Here is a 16,080-nt window from a genome sequence, read left to right as displayed (position 1 = left end):
GTTCCCCTGAGAACCATGGTCACCTCGAAGTATAGCAGTTTATATAGCTCTTTGAAGTTGCTGTTGTCCCAGGAAAGCTGGTTTTACCTGCTCGCCTCGATTGAAATCATCCCAGGGCAGGTTACAGACCTGCGTTGTCATGTTTAAAAAAAAGAGGAGGAAGTTATATTACAAGAGGAAATTAGACAAAAGAGAAATTGGATAAGGAGTGGAGATCAGGAAACGGGTGAGGCTGTGTTGAAAAACAGTCATGATTACCCAACAGAGCAACACCTAACTGACGTGAGCCAGGATTTACACAAGCGGGGCTGCAGGAAGCCAAACTCAGGGTGAGACAGCAGTGCAGAGAAGAAAGAAAGGAGAGAAAAGTTTGGTGATGTCAAAGGGTAGACAGCCGGGCAGGAAAGTGAGACGTAAGTGCAAGAGATGAGAGAGAGGGAGGGCAGAGTGGAGGCTGGTGGGTGGGAGGAGAGAGAGAGAGAGCGGCCTGCCTGGCCTTTAGTCTTAACTCAGAGTTTTGTAACTTTCAGTCACAAAGACTGAGAGACCTAACCTCAGCCACACAGGGTGTCTGCAGTCACAGACAGTGCATTCATAAAGAGAAGAAGCGTGGTAGGCACTGTGTACAGAGATGACTGGAAGCTCTGCATCTGCTCACAGAGAAACTGCAGCAAATGGACACAAAGTTTCCTCAAACGGGACAGAACAGAAGGACAGGAAGGTAGAACTGGGGAAGAAGGTGACCCTGCTCCGAGGCATCTCCATCATCATCGGGACCATCATCGGAGCTGGGATCTTCATCTCGCCGAAGGGAATCCTGAAGCACTCCGGCAGTGTGGGAGTGTCCCTGCTGGTGTGGATTGCCTGTGGCGTGCTGTCCCTCTTTGGTGAGTTGGAATATCAGCAGAGAAGTTCTGCTCTTGTAATATACTGGTGGAGGTTCAGAAATCTGTTTTTGGTTGTAGAGATTTAACAATAGACATAAAAAGAAGTCAGAAAAGTAACAAACAGAAGTCCATCATTTGTTTTCTGTATAAAGTAAGCTTAAAAAAGAAGAGATGTAACCATCACTGCCAAAAACACTGTCAGTACTGAAACCCTCGAGTACGCTTCTTCTGTGCTAAACCTGCTATTTTACAGTTCACTAATGTAAATATCAGAAGTGTAGTGATGATGTTAATATAAAGGCTCATCTCACAGCCACAGAAATCTGCTTCAAACCATAAGCTGTATTTACCAGAGTAACGTTTTATGGCAGCCATCAGGGCTGAACTCACTAACTTGGGTCTGATGTTCAAGTCTCAGTCAAACTTCAGTCTGCTTCATAGCATTGCTTTAAACATGGCTACACATACACAGTGACCTGATAACTCACTGCTGGAGACTGTCACACAGCATCAACACTTGTAAAACTTTTTCCTGCATGATTAGTGTGATGCTGCGACTCATTCTGAATATTCTCACACTTTGTGTCTCGCTCCAACAAATGTGGACCTAACTATGTGTATTTGTAGCTTTGTGTTCAGCGCCACAGTGGATTTCAAATCAAACAGTCAGGATGTGATCGAAATACAGAGTTTCAGTTTAATTGAAGGGTTTAACAAAAACATTGCACTGACTGTTTAGAAGTTACAGACATATTTATGCACAGTTGCTAGAAATTTAAATGGACAAACTTATTTTAAACATGAACATAACTCATTTGTTGTCAATGATTCTCTCGAGTATTGAAACCCAAGGACCTTTACTGCAGCATTTTCACCTGTTGTCTGTGGGTCTGTGCTTTCACTTTTCTCTTCATTAACTGAACAGCTGCTCTGTTGGGTTGTGAGCAGATGACTTACAGTTAGCTTTGGCTCATTATCATCTGCTCTGTGTGACCATTTCTGCAGCATCAGTCTGAATGATGCAGGCAGTATGGCTCAGTTCATTGTGCTGTTTCTGTTAGCACTCACTGGTAGCATGGTTCAGCCATGCATGTCCATGCCAAAATGTGGCCTCCGCCATGTTACACAGAGGATGTGCTATGCCTACAGGCTGTTTAGTCAGGTCAGAATCTCCAGTCAATTGTTGAACCTTGTCTGACCAGTCAGAAGTGAATTCAGGATTAGAGTCTTATTGGGAACAAAAAGACTGAAAAAAAAAAAACACTGGAGAAGAGCAGAGTTTGTTGCCAAGTCGTTTACTGAACATCCACAGCAGTGCAAGTTCAACAAAGGAGAGCTGAAGCTCCACTGCGGTCTTTGCCTAAAGCACAAGCAGGCCAGAGGTCAACAGAGATGGACATGGGTGAACACAGACAAAACCTCTACCCTGGGGCTCCCCTGGCTCCACCTTCTATTGTTGTGTAATCCTTCACTTATTGGTTTTAATTGTGTGCAGCTTTAATTCTGTGCACTAATGATTTCTCAATTCATTTTCAAATCTTTGAATAAAAATGACAGATGTGCTCATGGATTTGTTACCTTGTGCAATATGTGAATATACATAATTGCTTGGTTTCTTTGAGAAAGATAACACTTGAATTATGTAATTTTTCAGACTCTCAGTGAGCTTAAAACCACCAGAACTTACGAGATCAAATTTGATTTAAACATTAACCACAGGACATATTAGCCAATCATCCTGACATGTAATAATTAACACCACAACTATTGCATGACCTCTTTTGAGCGAGCAGGAAGTAAAAACGTCCTTTTAACATGAAGAAAGCTCTGGCAGAACCGGGGGTGTACGTCTGGTTGGGGTTGAGGGGAGGAACACAGGACAAAGTCATGCTGTGGGGGAGAGTCAGAGATTAATCCAGTCCCAATAAAGTTTAAGACCACTTGAGAACTGGCTAAAAAATCCAAAGTTCCAAGTAGAGCTTCAACATCCTACAGGAAGAAATGGGAGTGAGACAAAACATTTTTTTACAACAGGCTGTTGTACAGCTGATCAAAAGTTTAGGACCACACCTCCAAAAGCACCTGTAAACCCCTCAAAACAGAACTCAAAGTTCCAAACATGACTCAGTAATGAGCAGCTCCACCGGTATTGTTGATCAATTCAAAAATTCGTTGCAGCATCCTTGATGCAAGTGCTTCCATGAAGTGAGTGGGAACAGTTCTCCAAGTGGTGAAGACCACCACACGAAGGGCATCTACTGTCTGAAGCTGTTGTCCATTTTTGTAAACTTCCCTTGCCTCCCCAAAAGTTTTCAGTTTGATTTAGATCAGGAGAACAGGCAGGATGGTCCAAAATAGTGATGTTATTCTCCTGGAAGAAGTCCTTTGTCCGGCAGGCATTGTGTTCTGTAGCGTTGTCTTGTTGACAAACACAGTCATGACCAAGGACACAACGACCGAGACTGTCCAAGCTGGGGCTCGAACCGGCAACCTTCCGATTACAAGGCGAACTCCCAACTCTTGAGCCACGATCGCCGTGCTGCATTAACATCATCTAGCAGACCTTCTGAGGGTACTTCACGTAATCTTGGTAACCGGCTACGGGGGATCCAGGTTCCAAGCTTGGCCATGATCCTATCTTTCAGGTCAGTTCCTCTCACACTCAACGATCCTTCTCCTATCGCACTTGGGGCTATGTACCCAATCTTGGGTGGGGGTGATGATATCTCCCCCCTGACCTGGCGTCCTGACTCCTCCTTGCCGTAGCATTTATGTTGTACCTCGTCAATCTCTAGCTGTGAGAGCAGTCCCTTCTTTCGAATGTTGGAACACTGAGCTACTAGTTGTTTCGCCGTCATTGTGGATGTTGGGTATCGAAGAATCCATAGGTCCCTTATCCTATTCATGTAACCCCTTCCGCCAGGGTTACTTGCGTAGTAGCATTCCAACAACGCCCTGTTTTCATCTCTTGCCCACCGATGCCTTCTTGTTCCAGTAGCCCACTTGTCGTCAGGGTGCCCTGGTTCCTCAACACCTGACGCGGACCTTGTTGATCCGGGCGACGTCCGAGCCGGCATGCCTTCATATTTATCTGTCTCGCTCATGTCTGCGGTAGGCTCACTTAGCATAGGGGGTCTAGCCTTAGGACCCTTACTGGATACAGACGCTCCAGGCAGGAATCGAACTTGCGATCTTCTGCTCCAAAGGTGTGTAGTTTAACCACTACGCTATCCAGCTATATATACATATATATATATATACATATATATATATACATATATATACGTATATATATAAAGCTCTGACTTGTATTATGAGTATGAGTATGTGGTCTGGTAGCTGCAATGTTTTTTGCAGCTACTATTTTTTTTTTTTTTAATGCAGCCAATGCGCTTTTAAACAAACATTTCAAATTATTTACAGAACAATCAGGTGTTCTGCATTAAATTTGATGCCACACAAATTATTTGTGCCACTCCAAAAAATAATTTCTGTCCCCTATGAGATAAAGGAGAACAACAGCCTGATACCTGCAGGCCTGACAACAGGAGATGTATCACTCCTGTAACACCTGTAACATTCAGCAGTCGCCTCATTGTTCTGACACACACGACAAAACTATTGACTACACTACACACTAACTACACAAGATTTGCGCTAAACGTCTCAAATCTCTCACATCTCAAAACACCGCCGTCACTCCTAAAACTTCCCCCCGTTTCTTAACAACTAGATGCCACGTTGTCATATCATTTTTTGATTGGTCGACATGGTACTTTTTTTGACCAATAGGAAAGGGTGGGGGTTTTTTTGGTTTTGTTTTTGCTCACAGGTGGAGAGTGCTTTCGAGCGTTTTCCTTATAAAATGCCATTTTTACCGTTTCTTCCCGCAGTAAATATAAATAACGGTAGTATTCAGGAAGAAAACCAAACATTGCATATATTTTTATCATAACTCTGGTTTTACGTGGCCTCGGCCTATCAACACAATTTAAAAACTGGTCCACACTTTTTCCGTCAATTGTTCCGTCTGTACTGCTCACATCTCCAATGGTTGTACACGTTGTCATTAACGTGGCTTCACTCCACATCAGCCACGCCACTTTGCTAGCTAAAACACCGGTGTCGGCACATAAGGATGCTGTCATAGCCTGTCAACGACGTTGATTGGCTGCATACATACGAATGTGAATCGCATCATTGGCTGGACTACAGGATAAGGTGGCATCGTTCTAATCCCATACGGGAGCAGCCAGTCACTTACTGACTAACACTGCAAAACAGAATTGTTAAAGTATTAATTTTAATTTCAATTCAGGTTACATTTTTTTTTGTGCTAAACGCAGACTTTCTGTGCGCAGAGACCGTGCCAGCAGTGCGCAATTGCGCACGTGCGTAGCTTAGAGGGAACATTGCTAACATGTGTCTCACCTGCTCTTGTTCATCTCTGTTCTGTCCTCATTCTCCTCTCTCTCCCTCTCTGTTCCTCTCTCTCCCTCTCTGTTCCTCTCTCTCCCTCTGTCCCTCTCTGTTCCTCTCTCTCCCTCTCTCTCCCTCTCTGCTCCTCTCTCTCCCTCTCTCTCCCTCTCTGTTCCTCTCTCTCCCTCTCTCTCCCTCTCTGTTCCTCTCTGTTCCTCTCTCTCCCTCTCCCTCTCTGCTCCTCTCTCTCCCTTTCTGCTCCTCTCTCTCCCTCTCTCTCCCTCTCTCTCCCTCTCTGTTCCTCTCTCTCCCTCTCTCTTCCTTGCTCTCCCTCTCTCTCCCTCTCTGCTCCTCTCTCTCCCACTCTCCCTCTCTCTCCCTCTCTCCCTCTCTCTCCCTCTCTCTTCCTCTCTCTCCCTCTCTCTCCCTCTCTGTTCCTCTCTGTTCCTCTCTCTCCCTCTCTGTTCCTCTCCGTTCCTCTCTCTCCCTCTCTGCTCCTCTCCTCTCCTCTCCTCTCCTTCCTGCACTGCATGCTGGGAGTGTGAGTGAATGGGTGTGTGAAGGTGTGTGGTGAGTGCGTGGAGCTGCTGAGTGAGTTTGGGACGTTTGGACTGTTTTTTTCCAGAAAACTTTGGGCTTATGGGTGGTTAAAAGGTAAGGCACGTTTATTTCATTGTGTTGTGTGAAGTGAAGAACTTTAGTTAATTGGCGGTTTTACCTTGGGTTATGGCGCCCCTCCCAGTGAGGGTTCGCCTCCCCTGTCTATTAGACATGGGGCCAGGGTGGTGGCACCCCAACAGTACACCGTTGAGCAGGTTCTGCTAGCTGTTGGTGAACAGGTGGGCCATGAGAACATAACTTATGGCTCTCGGATGAACAAGGCTGTGGTTGCTTTTCTCCGTGAGGAGCGCTTGGTTCACCTGTTAGTTGAAAGGGGGATCGTTCTGGATGATTTGTTTGTGGCTGTTTCGCCACTGTTTGTGCCATCTACGCGGGTCACCGTGTCCGGTGTCCCGCCGTTCATCCCGAATGACCTACTTGAAAGAGAACTGACCCGCTTTGGCAAGTTTGCTAGTGGGTTTAGGGTTGTTCGTCTTGGCTGCAAAGACGCCAGGCTGCAGCACGTTCAGTCACCAAGAAGGCAGGCCTTCATGTACCTGAACGATCCTTCGCAGACACTGGAAGTGTCGTTTAAAGTACGGTATGAAAACGGCTTATATACTGTTTACGCCAGTGCAGGTAGCATGAAGTGTTTTGAGTGTGGTGATGTTGGTCATAAACGCTCATCCTGCCCTCACAAAGAGCAGGAGGTGCGCCGTGAACAAGAGGCTCATGCTAGTGGGGCAAGTGAGCAGGAGCGCGCTGTAGATGCCGGTACGGGAGAACGGCCGGCTCGTAGCGGTGCGGACGAGCAGCCGTCTACGAGCAGCGCTGTCATCGGCGAGCCGCTAGCGGCGCCGGGTGACAGAATGGAGGTCGCAGCCAGTGCTCCACAGGCTGCGCTAGAAGAACAGGGGGTAGTACAGGCGACCAATGAGGTGGAGGATGGATGCAATGACATACAGGACAGGGAAAGTGTGGAGGACAATCAGGACAGTGGGCAGACCAATGCAACGGCAAGTGAGGTGGGTGTTGCGAGTGTAATTTCAGGTTCTTTGAGCGCAGAAAATGAGGAAGACGATTTGTTGGAAGATGATTCCCTGTCTCAATGTTCTGATGTTGTTTCACAAGACGACCATCAGCAGTCGTATTCCTTAGAAGATATAAACCGCTTTTTGGATGAGACATTTGGCATGCAGTCTGTGGAAGTCACTGAGTTTTTTCCAGATGTTGATCTTTTTATAAAATCTGTTCTGAAAATAAGGAGAGTTGTTGGCTATGAACAATTGAGCAAACAGAAAAGATTCCGTCTTAAAAGATCTTGACTAAGTTGAGAAGGGAAAACGTGGAAAACTCCTTTAAAAGCATAGCAAAATGTTTGGAGCACTAAGGGTGTCTTTCTGGAAGCGTCTCACTGTCTTTTCTCTTTTTCTCCTCCTCTTCTCTCTGTCTTATATGGCGAGCTTGAGAGTAGGTACACTCAACATAAATGGGGGTAGAGATAGGGAAAGGCGTGCAGTCTTAGTGGAGCTTAGCAAGAACAAAAACATCGATGTGTTCTTTTTACAGGAAAAACATAGCACTATAGATAATGAGACAGAATGGGGAATGAGTTGGAGTGGGCAGGCTTTTTTGAGTCATGGTACCAACCTCAGTGCGGGTGTAGTAATTTTATTTTCTAGGCACCTTCAACTGTCACATGTTTCTGTCTGTGAGATAGAGCAGGGAAGGGCACAGGTGGTAAAAGCAACCATCAAGGGAATATCTTTTGTTTTTATGAATGTTTACGCCCATAACTCAGCTGCTTGGGTCGTGTGCGATTATTTCGTAAAATTACAGATGAGTTATCAAAATTAAACAGTGGTTCAATAATAGTGGTGGGAGGGGACTGGAATTGCACAACCCACCCTTCGGTTGACAGAAACACAGGAGAGCCTCACCCACCTTCGGGCTCACTTTTGTCTACAGTCATTCTTCAGAATGATTTGACTGATGTGTGGAGAAAGCTCCATCCCACAACCAGACAGTATACATATGTAAAAGTCTCTGAGAGTAATGTGTCGGCAGCTAGGCTTGATAGATTATATATCAACCAGACGTATAATAATAGGCTAGTTAAAGCAGAGATTTCACCTGTTGGTTTTTCTGATCATCATTTAGTGACTGTCGATATTTCTTTATTGATGCATTCTAACATCTGTTCGTACTGGCGCTTTAACGTGCAGCTGATTCATGATGAAGAGTTCTGTCAAGCTTTTTCTGACTTCTGGTGCCACTGGAAACTAAGGAAAATGGACTTTTGCAACTTGGCTCAATGGTGGGAGGTGGGGAAAACACAGGTAAAGCTTTTTTGTCAACAATACACATCACATGCAACAGCCACTGTTAAAGGCTACTTTGAGGACTTAGAACGAGAGCTCAAGAGGCTAGAGACTGAGGTTATAAGTGGGACGGTCAATACAAATACTACCTGGGACAGTGGGAGGAAGGCTTTGGGCAAGTTTCTTCACGAGAGAGCAAAGGGTGCTCTTATTAGGACTCGGATTTCTGCTATTAAGGAAATAGATGCCCCGACGAGGTTCTTTTTTAAGCTGGAGAAGAGGGTTCGAGAGTCACACCAAATGTTGTACTTGAGGCTTCCAGATGGGAAGGTGACATCTGACTCGTTGGCAATGAGGAAGCTTGCCATTGACTTTTATGCCAGCCTTTTTAGTGCTGACGCGTGTGACCCTGAATGTGTGACGAAGATGCTGGTGGGGCTGCCACGGCTGGATGAGGCTGACTCGGCTGTGTTGGAGTCTGCTATTTCCTTTGCGGAGATGTCTTCAGCGGTTCAACAACTCAATGGTGGTCGGTCGTCAGGAGTTGATGGTCTTCCTGCGGAATTTTACCAAAAATTCTGGTCGCTGATAGGAGAGGACATTTATGAGGTTTTCATGTACTGTATGACCACTGGGATCTTGCCAACAAGTTGCACAAGGGCAGTTTTGACTTTACTGCCGAAGAAAGGGGACCTGGGCTTGCTCAAAAATTGGAGGCCTGTCTCTTTGCTTTGTACGGACTACAAGATTCTTGCGAAATGTCTTTCTAACAGGTTGAAGACCTGTATTGACATGATTGTTGATGTGGATCAAGCATACTGTGTCCCTGATAGAACTATTATGGACAACTTGTTTTTAATTCGAGACATTATTGATCTGGCCAAGCTCAAGGACTTGGATGTGGGGTTTTTATCTCTGGATCAAGGAAAGGCCTTTGATAGAGTTGATCACCACTATTTGTTTAAAACTTTGGAAGCTTTGGGGTTTGGGAGCATTTTCATTTCTTGGATCAAATTGTTGTATTCACACGCTGCTGTCATGTTAAAGGTAGGGGGAGGGTTAAGTCGGCCTGTTCCAGCTCAGAGGGGCATCAGGCAGGGTTGCCCTCTTTCTGGTATGTTGTATACACTGGCCATTGAACCCCTTTTACACCATCTTAGACAGGGACTCTTAGGTTTTACCTTTGACGAAGCAGGAAGTCCAGTAAAATTGTCAGCTTATGCTGATGATGTTACGGTTTTTATAACCAGTCAATGTGATGTTACAACACTCAGAAAGACACTGGACTTGTATGAGCGAGCATCCTCCGCAAAGGTTAACTGGTCAAAGTGTGAAGGTTTCATTTTGGGAGGGTGGGTTGATAAAGAGGAGCCAGTGTTACCGGCAGAATTACAGTGGAACAGGGAGGGACTGAAGTGTTTGGGGGTGTTTTTGGGAACTGATGCTTTTCAGGGGAAGAACTGGGAGGGTGTTGTTGAAAAGATTGCTGCCCAGTTGTCTCGATGGACTTGGGTCCTGCCACAGTTGTCTTACAGGGGAAGGACTTTGGTTGTTAACAACCTGGCCGCTTCTGCACTCTGGCATCGTGCCACTGTTGTTGAACCTCCAGCCTCTCTTCTCAAGGAGATACAGAAACGACTGGTTAATTTCTTTTGGGGGGGGTTTCACTGGATCAGGTCTGCTGTGCTGTCTCTACCTGTGTCAGAGGGGGGTCAGAGTCTGATTGACCTTCGCAGCCGTGTCACAGCGTTCCGTCTTCAGACAGCACAGCGTTATCTTTATCAAAGACAACAGCCACCCTGGTTCAAGACTGCATCTACGCTGCTTCACAGAATAAAGGACCTTACATATGACAAGCACCTGTTTCTTCTAGACTTGACTGGCATGGACCTTTCGCAGACCTCTGTTTTTTACCAGTCTGTTTTGACTGCTTGGACGACTGTTTTTAAAGTACAGAGAGACTGTTTTCAATTTTATGGTGATGTTGGTGAGGAGCCTCTGTTTTACAATCCCTTGGTGCCAAGTAGGATGCTCAGCACTGCTAGTGTGCAGAGGTTCCTCGTAAATGCTGGTCTTACCAAGCTGGCGGGCCTGAGGACGGCAGGGCAGTGGAAAACGGCTGCCAAGTTGGCTCAGGAGACTGGGATCAGGTCTCTGCGCTTTCTGGAGAAGCTGGTGGAAGAAGTCATGGGTGGTCTTCCTGGACTCGTAAGGGCTGCGCTGGGGACTCGCTCTGCAGGTGGTCAACCAAATTCAGCTGACTTCCCTTCGCTGTCTGTTTGTGCTGCAGTTGGGGAGCAGGATGAGGAGGGAGGCTCTCTTATTTCATTTCGAACACCTGTTCTGGGTGACCTGTCAAGGATTTCAAAGAAGGCTATATATGAGGTGGCTATAAAGGTGCTGAACAGGGGATTGTTGGCTGGTGTTCTGGAGTCGAGGTGGTCAGGTGTGTTGGCTCCGGGGTCATCTCCGAGGGGCAGCTGGAGGTCCCTGTACAAACCTCCCATAGAGAAACGCAGTGCGGATCTCCAGTGGAGAATAGTGCATGGGGCCGTGGCTACGAACAGACACGTGGCACATATGGATCCACGAACAGGGAACCACTGTCTTTTCTGTCTGACTGAGGAAACACTGCAGCACCTGTGGCTTGGCTGTTCGAGGCTGGCTGGCCTTTTTTCATTGCTGCAGCAGTGGCTTGCTGGCCTTGGGAGTGTTTTGGAGGAGGGTCTCTTTATCCTGGGTCCGAGGTACTCTGCAGCGCAGCGTAGGAAGGTTTGCTTGATTAATTTTTTAATAGGTCAGGCGAAGATGAGTATATGGCTCACAAGGAGGAACAAAATGAAGGGAACAGGATCTGTTAATTTAGAACTTATGTTTAAAGGGTTAGTGGGTGCACGGTTGAAAGTAGAGTTTGTTTATTACAAGATGGTGTCCAACATTGAAGAGTTTGTCTCTATTTGGGGCATTAAGCTGTGGGGTTTAAACCACGTTCACTTGGTATTAAAGGGCTCTAAGTTTGGCAAGAAAATATCCCCCACACATTACACCAGTAGCAGCCTGAACCATTGGTGCTTTCATGATGTTTACCAACAGAATGTGACAGATGCATCAGACCAGGTAATGCTTTTCCAGCCTCCTGCAGTGAGCCAGTGTAAACTGTAGCCTCAGCTACCTGATCTTAGCTGACAGGAGTTGTCACTGGTGTGCTCCTCTGCATCTATTAGCATTGTGTTTCAAGGCTGTTGTATGTTCACAGATGCTCTTCTGAATCCCTTGGTTGTAATGAACGGTTACTGTTGCCTTTTTTCAGCTCAGAGTAGTGTCGTCATTTACTCCAACAAACAGCTCAGTTTCTGAAACATTCAAACGAGCCCATGGACCATGCCACTTTCATCCCACATTCTGATGCTCAGTTTGAACTTTTAACTTAGCCCAAATGTATCGATTTGCTGCCTTGTGTGTGTGGCTGATTATATATTTATAATTACTAGTAATCCAACCGCTGTACCTAATAAAATGGCCATTGAGTGTTTCTACATAGTCTACATAGTCCTGCATTTTTAGAGTTTCAAAATCATGTGGACAATTGACTGAAGTGGACTCATGTCTGCCATGAAACAAACACAGTTAGGGATGGGAATCCAGAACCAGTTCTTATACTGCACCGGTTCCCAGTAGTTCAAATTTTTTGGAATTGTTCAGCTGCTTGACTATCGATCCCACTTATCAGTTCAACCTCCACTTGTGCTACAATCAGCTGATTTCAGGTTGTGTTCCAGAGGTGGAAAATATTGGCACAGTCTACAGCGTGAATCTGGAGATTACCTTTACTTTATTGCACAGAAGAACAAGAATGCAATGGTGAAGTGGACCTCCAGGACAGAAACAACTGGGTTATGCTTCTAACACAACTTTGGCTCTTTGGAAACATCTGCACAGACAGCACGCTAACGCCAAGCTAGCCAAGAACCCAGAATGATGTTAAAGCTGAATGAATGCTGGCTCCAGCCCAGCAGCCAAATCCTAGACTTCAACAGGTAATAAAGGCAGTGATGTAAGGCTGCAGCCTCTATTTCTACGTGTTCATATTTCTACAATACAAAGCAAAGATGAAAAGCAGCACAGAGACTTCAAAGCGACCGACACGGTGTTTGTGTTGCCAACTTTGTGGTCATCCCTAAATACTAGGGGATGTGGGGTGGCTGTAGCTCAGGCGGTAGAGCACGTCATCTACTGTTCGGAAGGTTGGTGGTTTGATTCCTGGTTTCCCCTAATCTGCATGCCAAATATCCTTGGGCAAGATAGTAACCCCAAGTGAATGTTAGCTAGGAACCACTTAGAAAAATGTGGGGAGTTTAGGGGGGGGTGGCTTACTGGCCTTAAGCCCGGGTCATTTTTTTCAGAAGTCTGGGGTCTTTTGAACTGTAATTTTTTTTTATAGTTAGAGTTTCAAAGTTAGTCGTAAATTCCCCCCTAATTTTGGTATGATCCGAGCTCAGGCACTGGGCGACTGAGCGCAGCACTTACGCATGTGAGCGAGGGGGGAGAAGCTGCTGCCTGCGAGTTTGCTGCAGACAGAGGAGAGCTTAAGTTTGACCAGGTACCAAAGCAAATCATTCACACTGTACAAATAATGTAAATATGACGGTGTATCACAAAAGATTGATATCAAACTGATCACTTGACCCATATTGCGTTACTTGCTTTTCGAGTGAATCAACAAATGGCGAAATGAAAAGCCGAACAACAATGCTGATTTTTTAGAGAGTCGTAGCTTACATGTGTGTTTATTTCATATTTTCAGTTCTTACCCTCCACGGCTAAACAAACTCTCTAAATCGGTTTCAGTTATGTACTGATGTAAACAACATTGGACATAAGGAGCTTCTTTCAAAGAAAAAACTCAGGTAAAATGTTATTTTATATATTATGCTTTGTATGTTGTTCAGTATATTTCTATGCAAAACAAGAGAATTTTCAATACATAGCAGTATATTCACAGTTGAAACCAGATATTTACATACACTTTTTTTTTTTTTTACTGTTACTGTTAAACATCAATTTAGAGTAAACTTCTTCTATTTTGGATAAATAAATGTTGAAATATCTTTTGAATTAGTTAAATGTCAGAATAAAGAGACAGAGCTGTCTATTTTTTATCACTTTCATCAAATTTAGGAGTACATATACACTAAGTTTATTGTTAATTAATAAGAAAACTCCAGACGATTCCATTCTGAGCTGAAGAAGCTTCTGATTGGTTAGTAGAGTCCATGTGAGTAAATTGGTGGCACACCTGTGGATCCATATAAGGCAAAACACAGAGCCTGTTTCTGTGACATGGGAAAATCAAGAGATGTCAACCAAAGCACCAGGAAAAGAACTGTGGAGCTCCGTAAGTGTGGCTCAGTTTTGAATACAATTTGGTGCCATTTCAATTAAGAAATACAGACGATTTCTCTCTTTACTCTTAAATTTAACAAATGTGTTTTTTATATTTATCAAACTAAAAAAATAAACATTAAGTCTGATTTGATGTTACAATTAAAAAAGTGTTTGTGTTTTTATCTGAAGAGTGTGTAAATATCTGGTTTCCACTGTATATTTGATGATGTTGGTGTTTGGCTTGATTGTCAGCACAAAGAGGGAGAGAGAGAGGAACAGAGAGGGAGAGAGAGGAGCAGAGAGGAACAGAGAGGAACAGAGAGGGAGAGAGAGGGAGAGAGAGGAAGAGAGAGGGAGAGCGGGAGACCTTTAACCTTACATCAATACTTCAACTCACAACCATAACTGAAAAGAATGCCAAATCAACATATGAACAACCCTCCCCTCCCACCATCAACCCCACCCAAATACAATAAACACAGAAAACAAAACAAAATCAGAAAACACTCCATTCGGCTCTTTTCAAAAATTCAAAACTAAATTATCATCAGTTATTTTGCACAAAACTTCATTAACAGCATTATTGCTGAACATGTCAACAGTGTACCATCTTCTGATGGCTGCTTCCATCAGGATTATGCACCAAGTCCCAAAGCTCAAATCGTCTCCAACTAGTTTCTTGACCATGAAAATGAGTTCACTGCAGTCAAATAGCCTCATCATTCATCAGCATGGTAAGTAAACAGAGATCATCTGGGATATGATGGAACAGGAAAGGCACATCATGAATGTGCTGCAACTGCATGTTTCCAGTAGCTTTTTGAAAAATTTATAAAGTCCTAAAAAGAAAATGGGGTCCAACTTTACTAAAATGTACCTAATAAAGTGGCTAATACATGTGTTAACTAAAATAACTATTGTTTATCAACTAAATAAAAACGTCACCCATCATTTACTGATGTATCTTATCAATGTGATGATGAAGTAAGAAGCTCATGGTGGCTTTTTTAGCTCAACTAAATGAAATACAAGACAGTGTATGTCGCTTAGGCTGTACAAGTATGACGTCCTAAAATATCTGAGTCACTTTTGCAGTGTAGAAGGGAGTTTCAGAGTCAGTGCAGTGACTCCTCTTCTGCTGAGTTGAAGCCACTCAATCATCAGTACATGTGAGCTGCGATAAACTATAAAGTCCACAACTACCCCAGATTCACTGGGGGTAGTTGTGGACACATTCACTTCATCTGATAATGCAACTGGTTCTGCAGCATTATTATCTAACTTGGTGTGAAAACGCCGTCGGACCAACCCTTGTTCTAGTACCTTCATTACTATAGCTCATATTCTGCTTAATCAGATTGCATAAAACTAAAACACAAAAACCCTGGAGTAGATATACTTATTGTGCCATGTGTCTTACTGCCTGTGCCTGTAGACTATAATGATGCAATGTTTGTACATGCTGTAGAATACAGTCATTTATAAAAGTCTTGAACCACCCATGACATCTTTCTACCTTGCTGGAAAAATGGGAAATAGGTGCAGGAATGTACTGAAACATGCAAACATCCAGGGGTGCAATGTATAAGAGGCAAAAACCGATCATTCTAACAAGCTTGTTAGGGTAAATATTTGTTATGATCACCTTCATAATCTTGGGCAGCTTCCTTCTATCTTTAACTATTCTTCCATAGTTCTCTTGATTACATGAAGGACATTACAACTCTTCTTTGGATGTTTCTTCCTTTTGTACCTTTGTACACTGCTTTGATAATATTGATGTCTGGGCTCTGGTGGGACCAGTCCATGACAGACAGTGTTACTGTTGCTTTCCTGTGTGTGTTTGCAAACATTGTCATAAAGCTGCTGCCAATCAAATGTTATTCTATGATGAATCGAATCATGAAGATACTTTTCTGCACTCATAACTCCAACAATTTTGCCAAATATCCAACTCCACTCTCTTATATATGTGAGCTGAGCCACCACAGTGTTTTACAGATGGCTGTAGACACACTGTTATACTTCTCTTTAAGACCACATTAAAAAAGAGAAAAAAATATGGTTTTGCAATACTTCCCCAATTTATTATTCTTTTTAGGATCACAGCCACCTCGATGTAAAAGCACTTTGTATAGTTTTGTTATGTTGCTGCTGTCCAATAAAAGATTGTCTCTGATTCATCTATTCAGTGAGCAGCCTTTTTCATGCATGGATGGTTCATAGTTTAGTGGCTTAACAAGCCACAACGAAAAAAACCCAGCAACAACAAATGACACACATTTGCCTGAAAATGATCAGGTACAAGGGCTGGGCTGAAAACGAATGAAAAAGTAACCAATGTCAATACATAATCTGCTAAAGAGCACTTAAAAATTACCAGAAATTCAGAGTCCTTGGAAACAAACTTTAACAAACAACAAACACTGTAAAGTATGTTCCGAATGGAAAAAAAGATATCAAAGTGC

The 16,080-nt window shown here is 43.9% G+C and overlaps 1 protein-coding gene across 1 annotated transcript in view; it reads left to right on the top strand.

The window, feature by feature from the left end:
- The first annotated feature begins 524 nt into the window (after positions 1-524).
- The window catches only part of slc7a11 (solute carrier family 7 member 11), a 48,577-nt gene continuing 33,021 nt past the window's right edge, over positions 525-16,080 (top strand). The window contains exon 1 of the mRNA XM_039622349.1: positions 525-887. Within this exon, the coding sequence (XP_039478283.1) occupies positions 632-887 (256 nt within the window). The 5' untranslated portion in view covers positions 525-631. The remainder of the gene's footprint in view (positions 888-16,080) is intronic.

This window comes from Oreochromis aureus, linkage group 2, assembly GCF_013358895.1.
Source record: "Oreochromis aureus strain Israel breed Guangdong linkage group 2, ZZ_aureus, whole genome shotgun sequence".
NCBI classification, from domain to species: domain Eukaryota; kingdom Metazoa; phylum Chordata; class Actinopteri; order Cichliformes; family Cichlidae; genus Oreochromis; species Oreochromis aureus.
The sequence above is the reverse complement of the archived record's forward strand: the minus strand, read 5'-3'. Positions and strand labels throughout refer to the sequence as shown.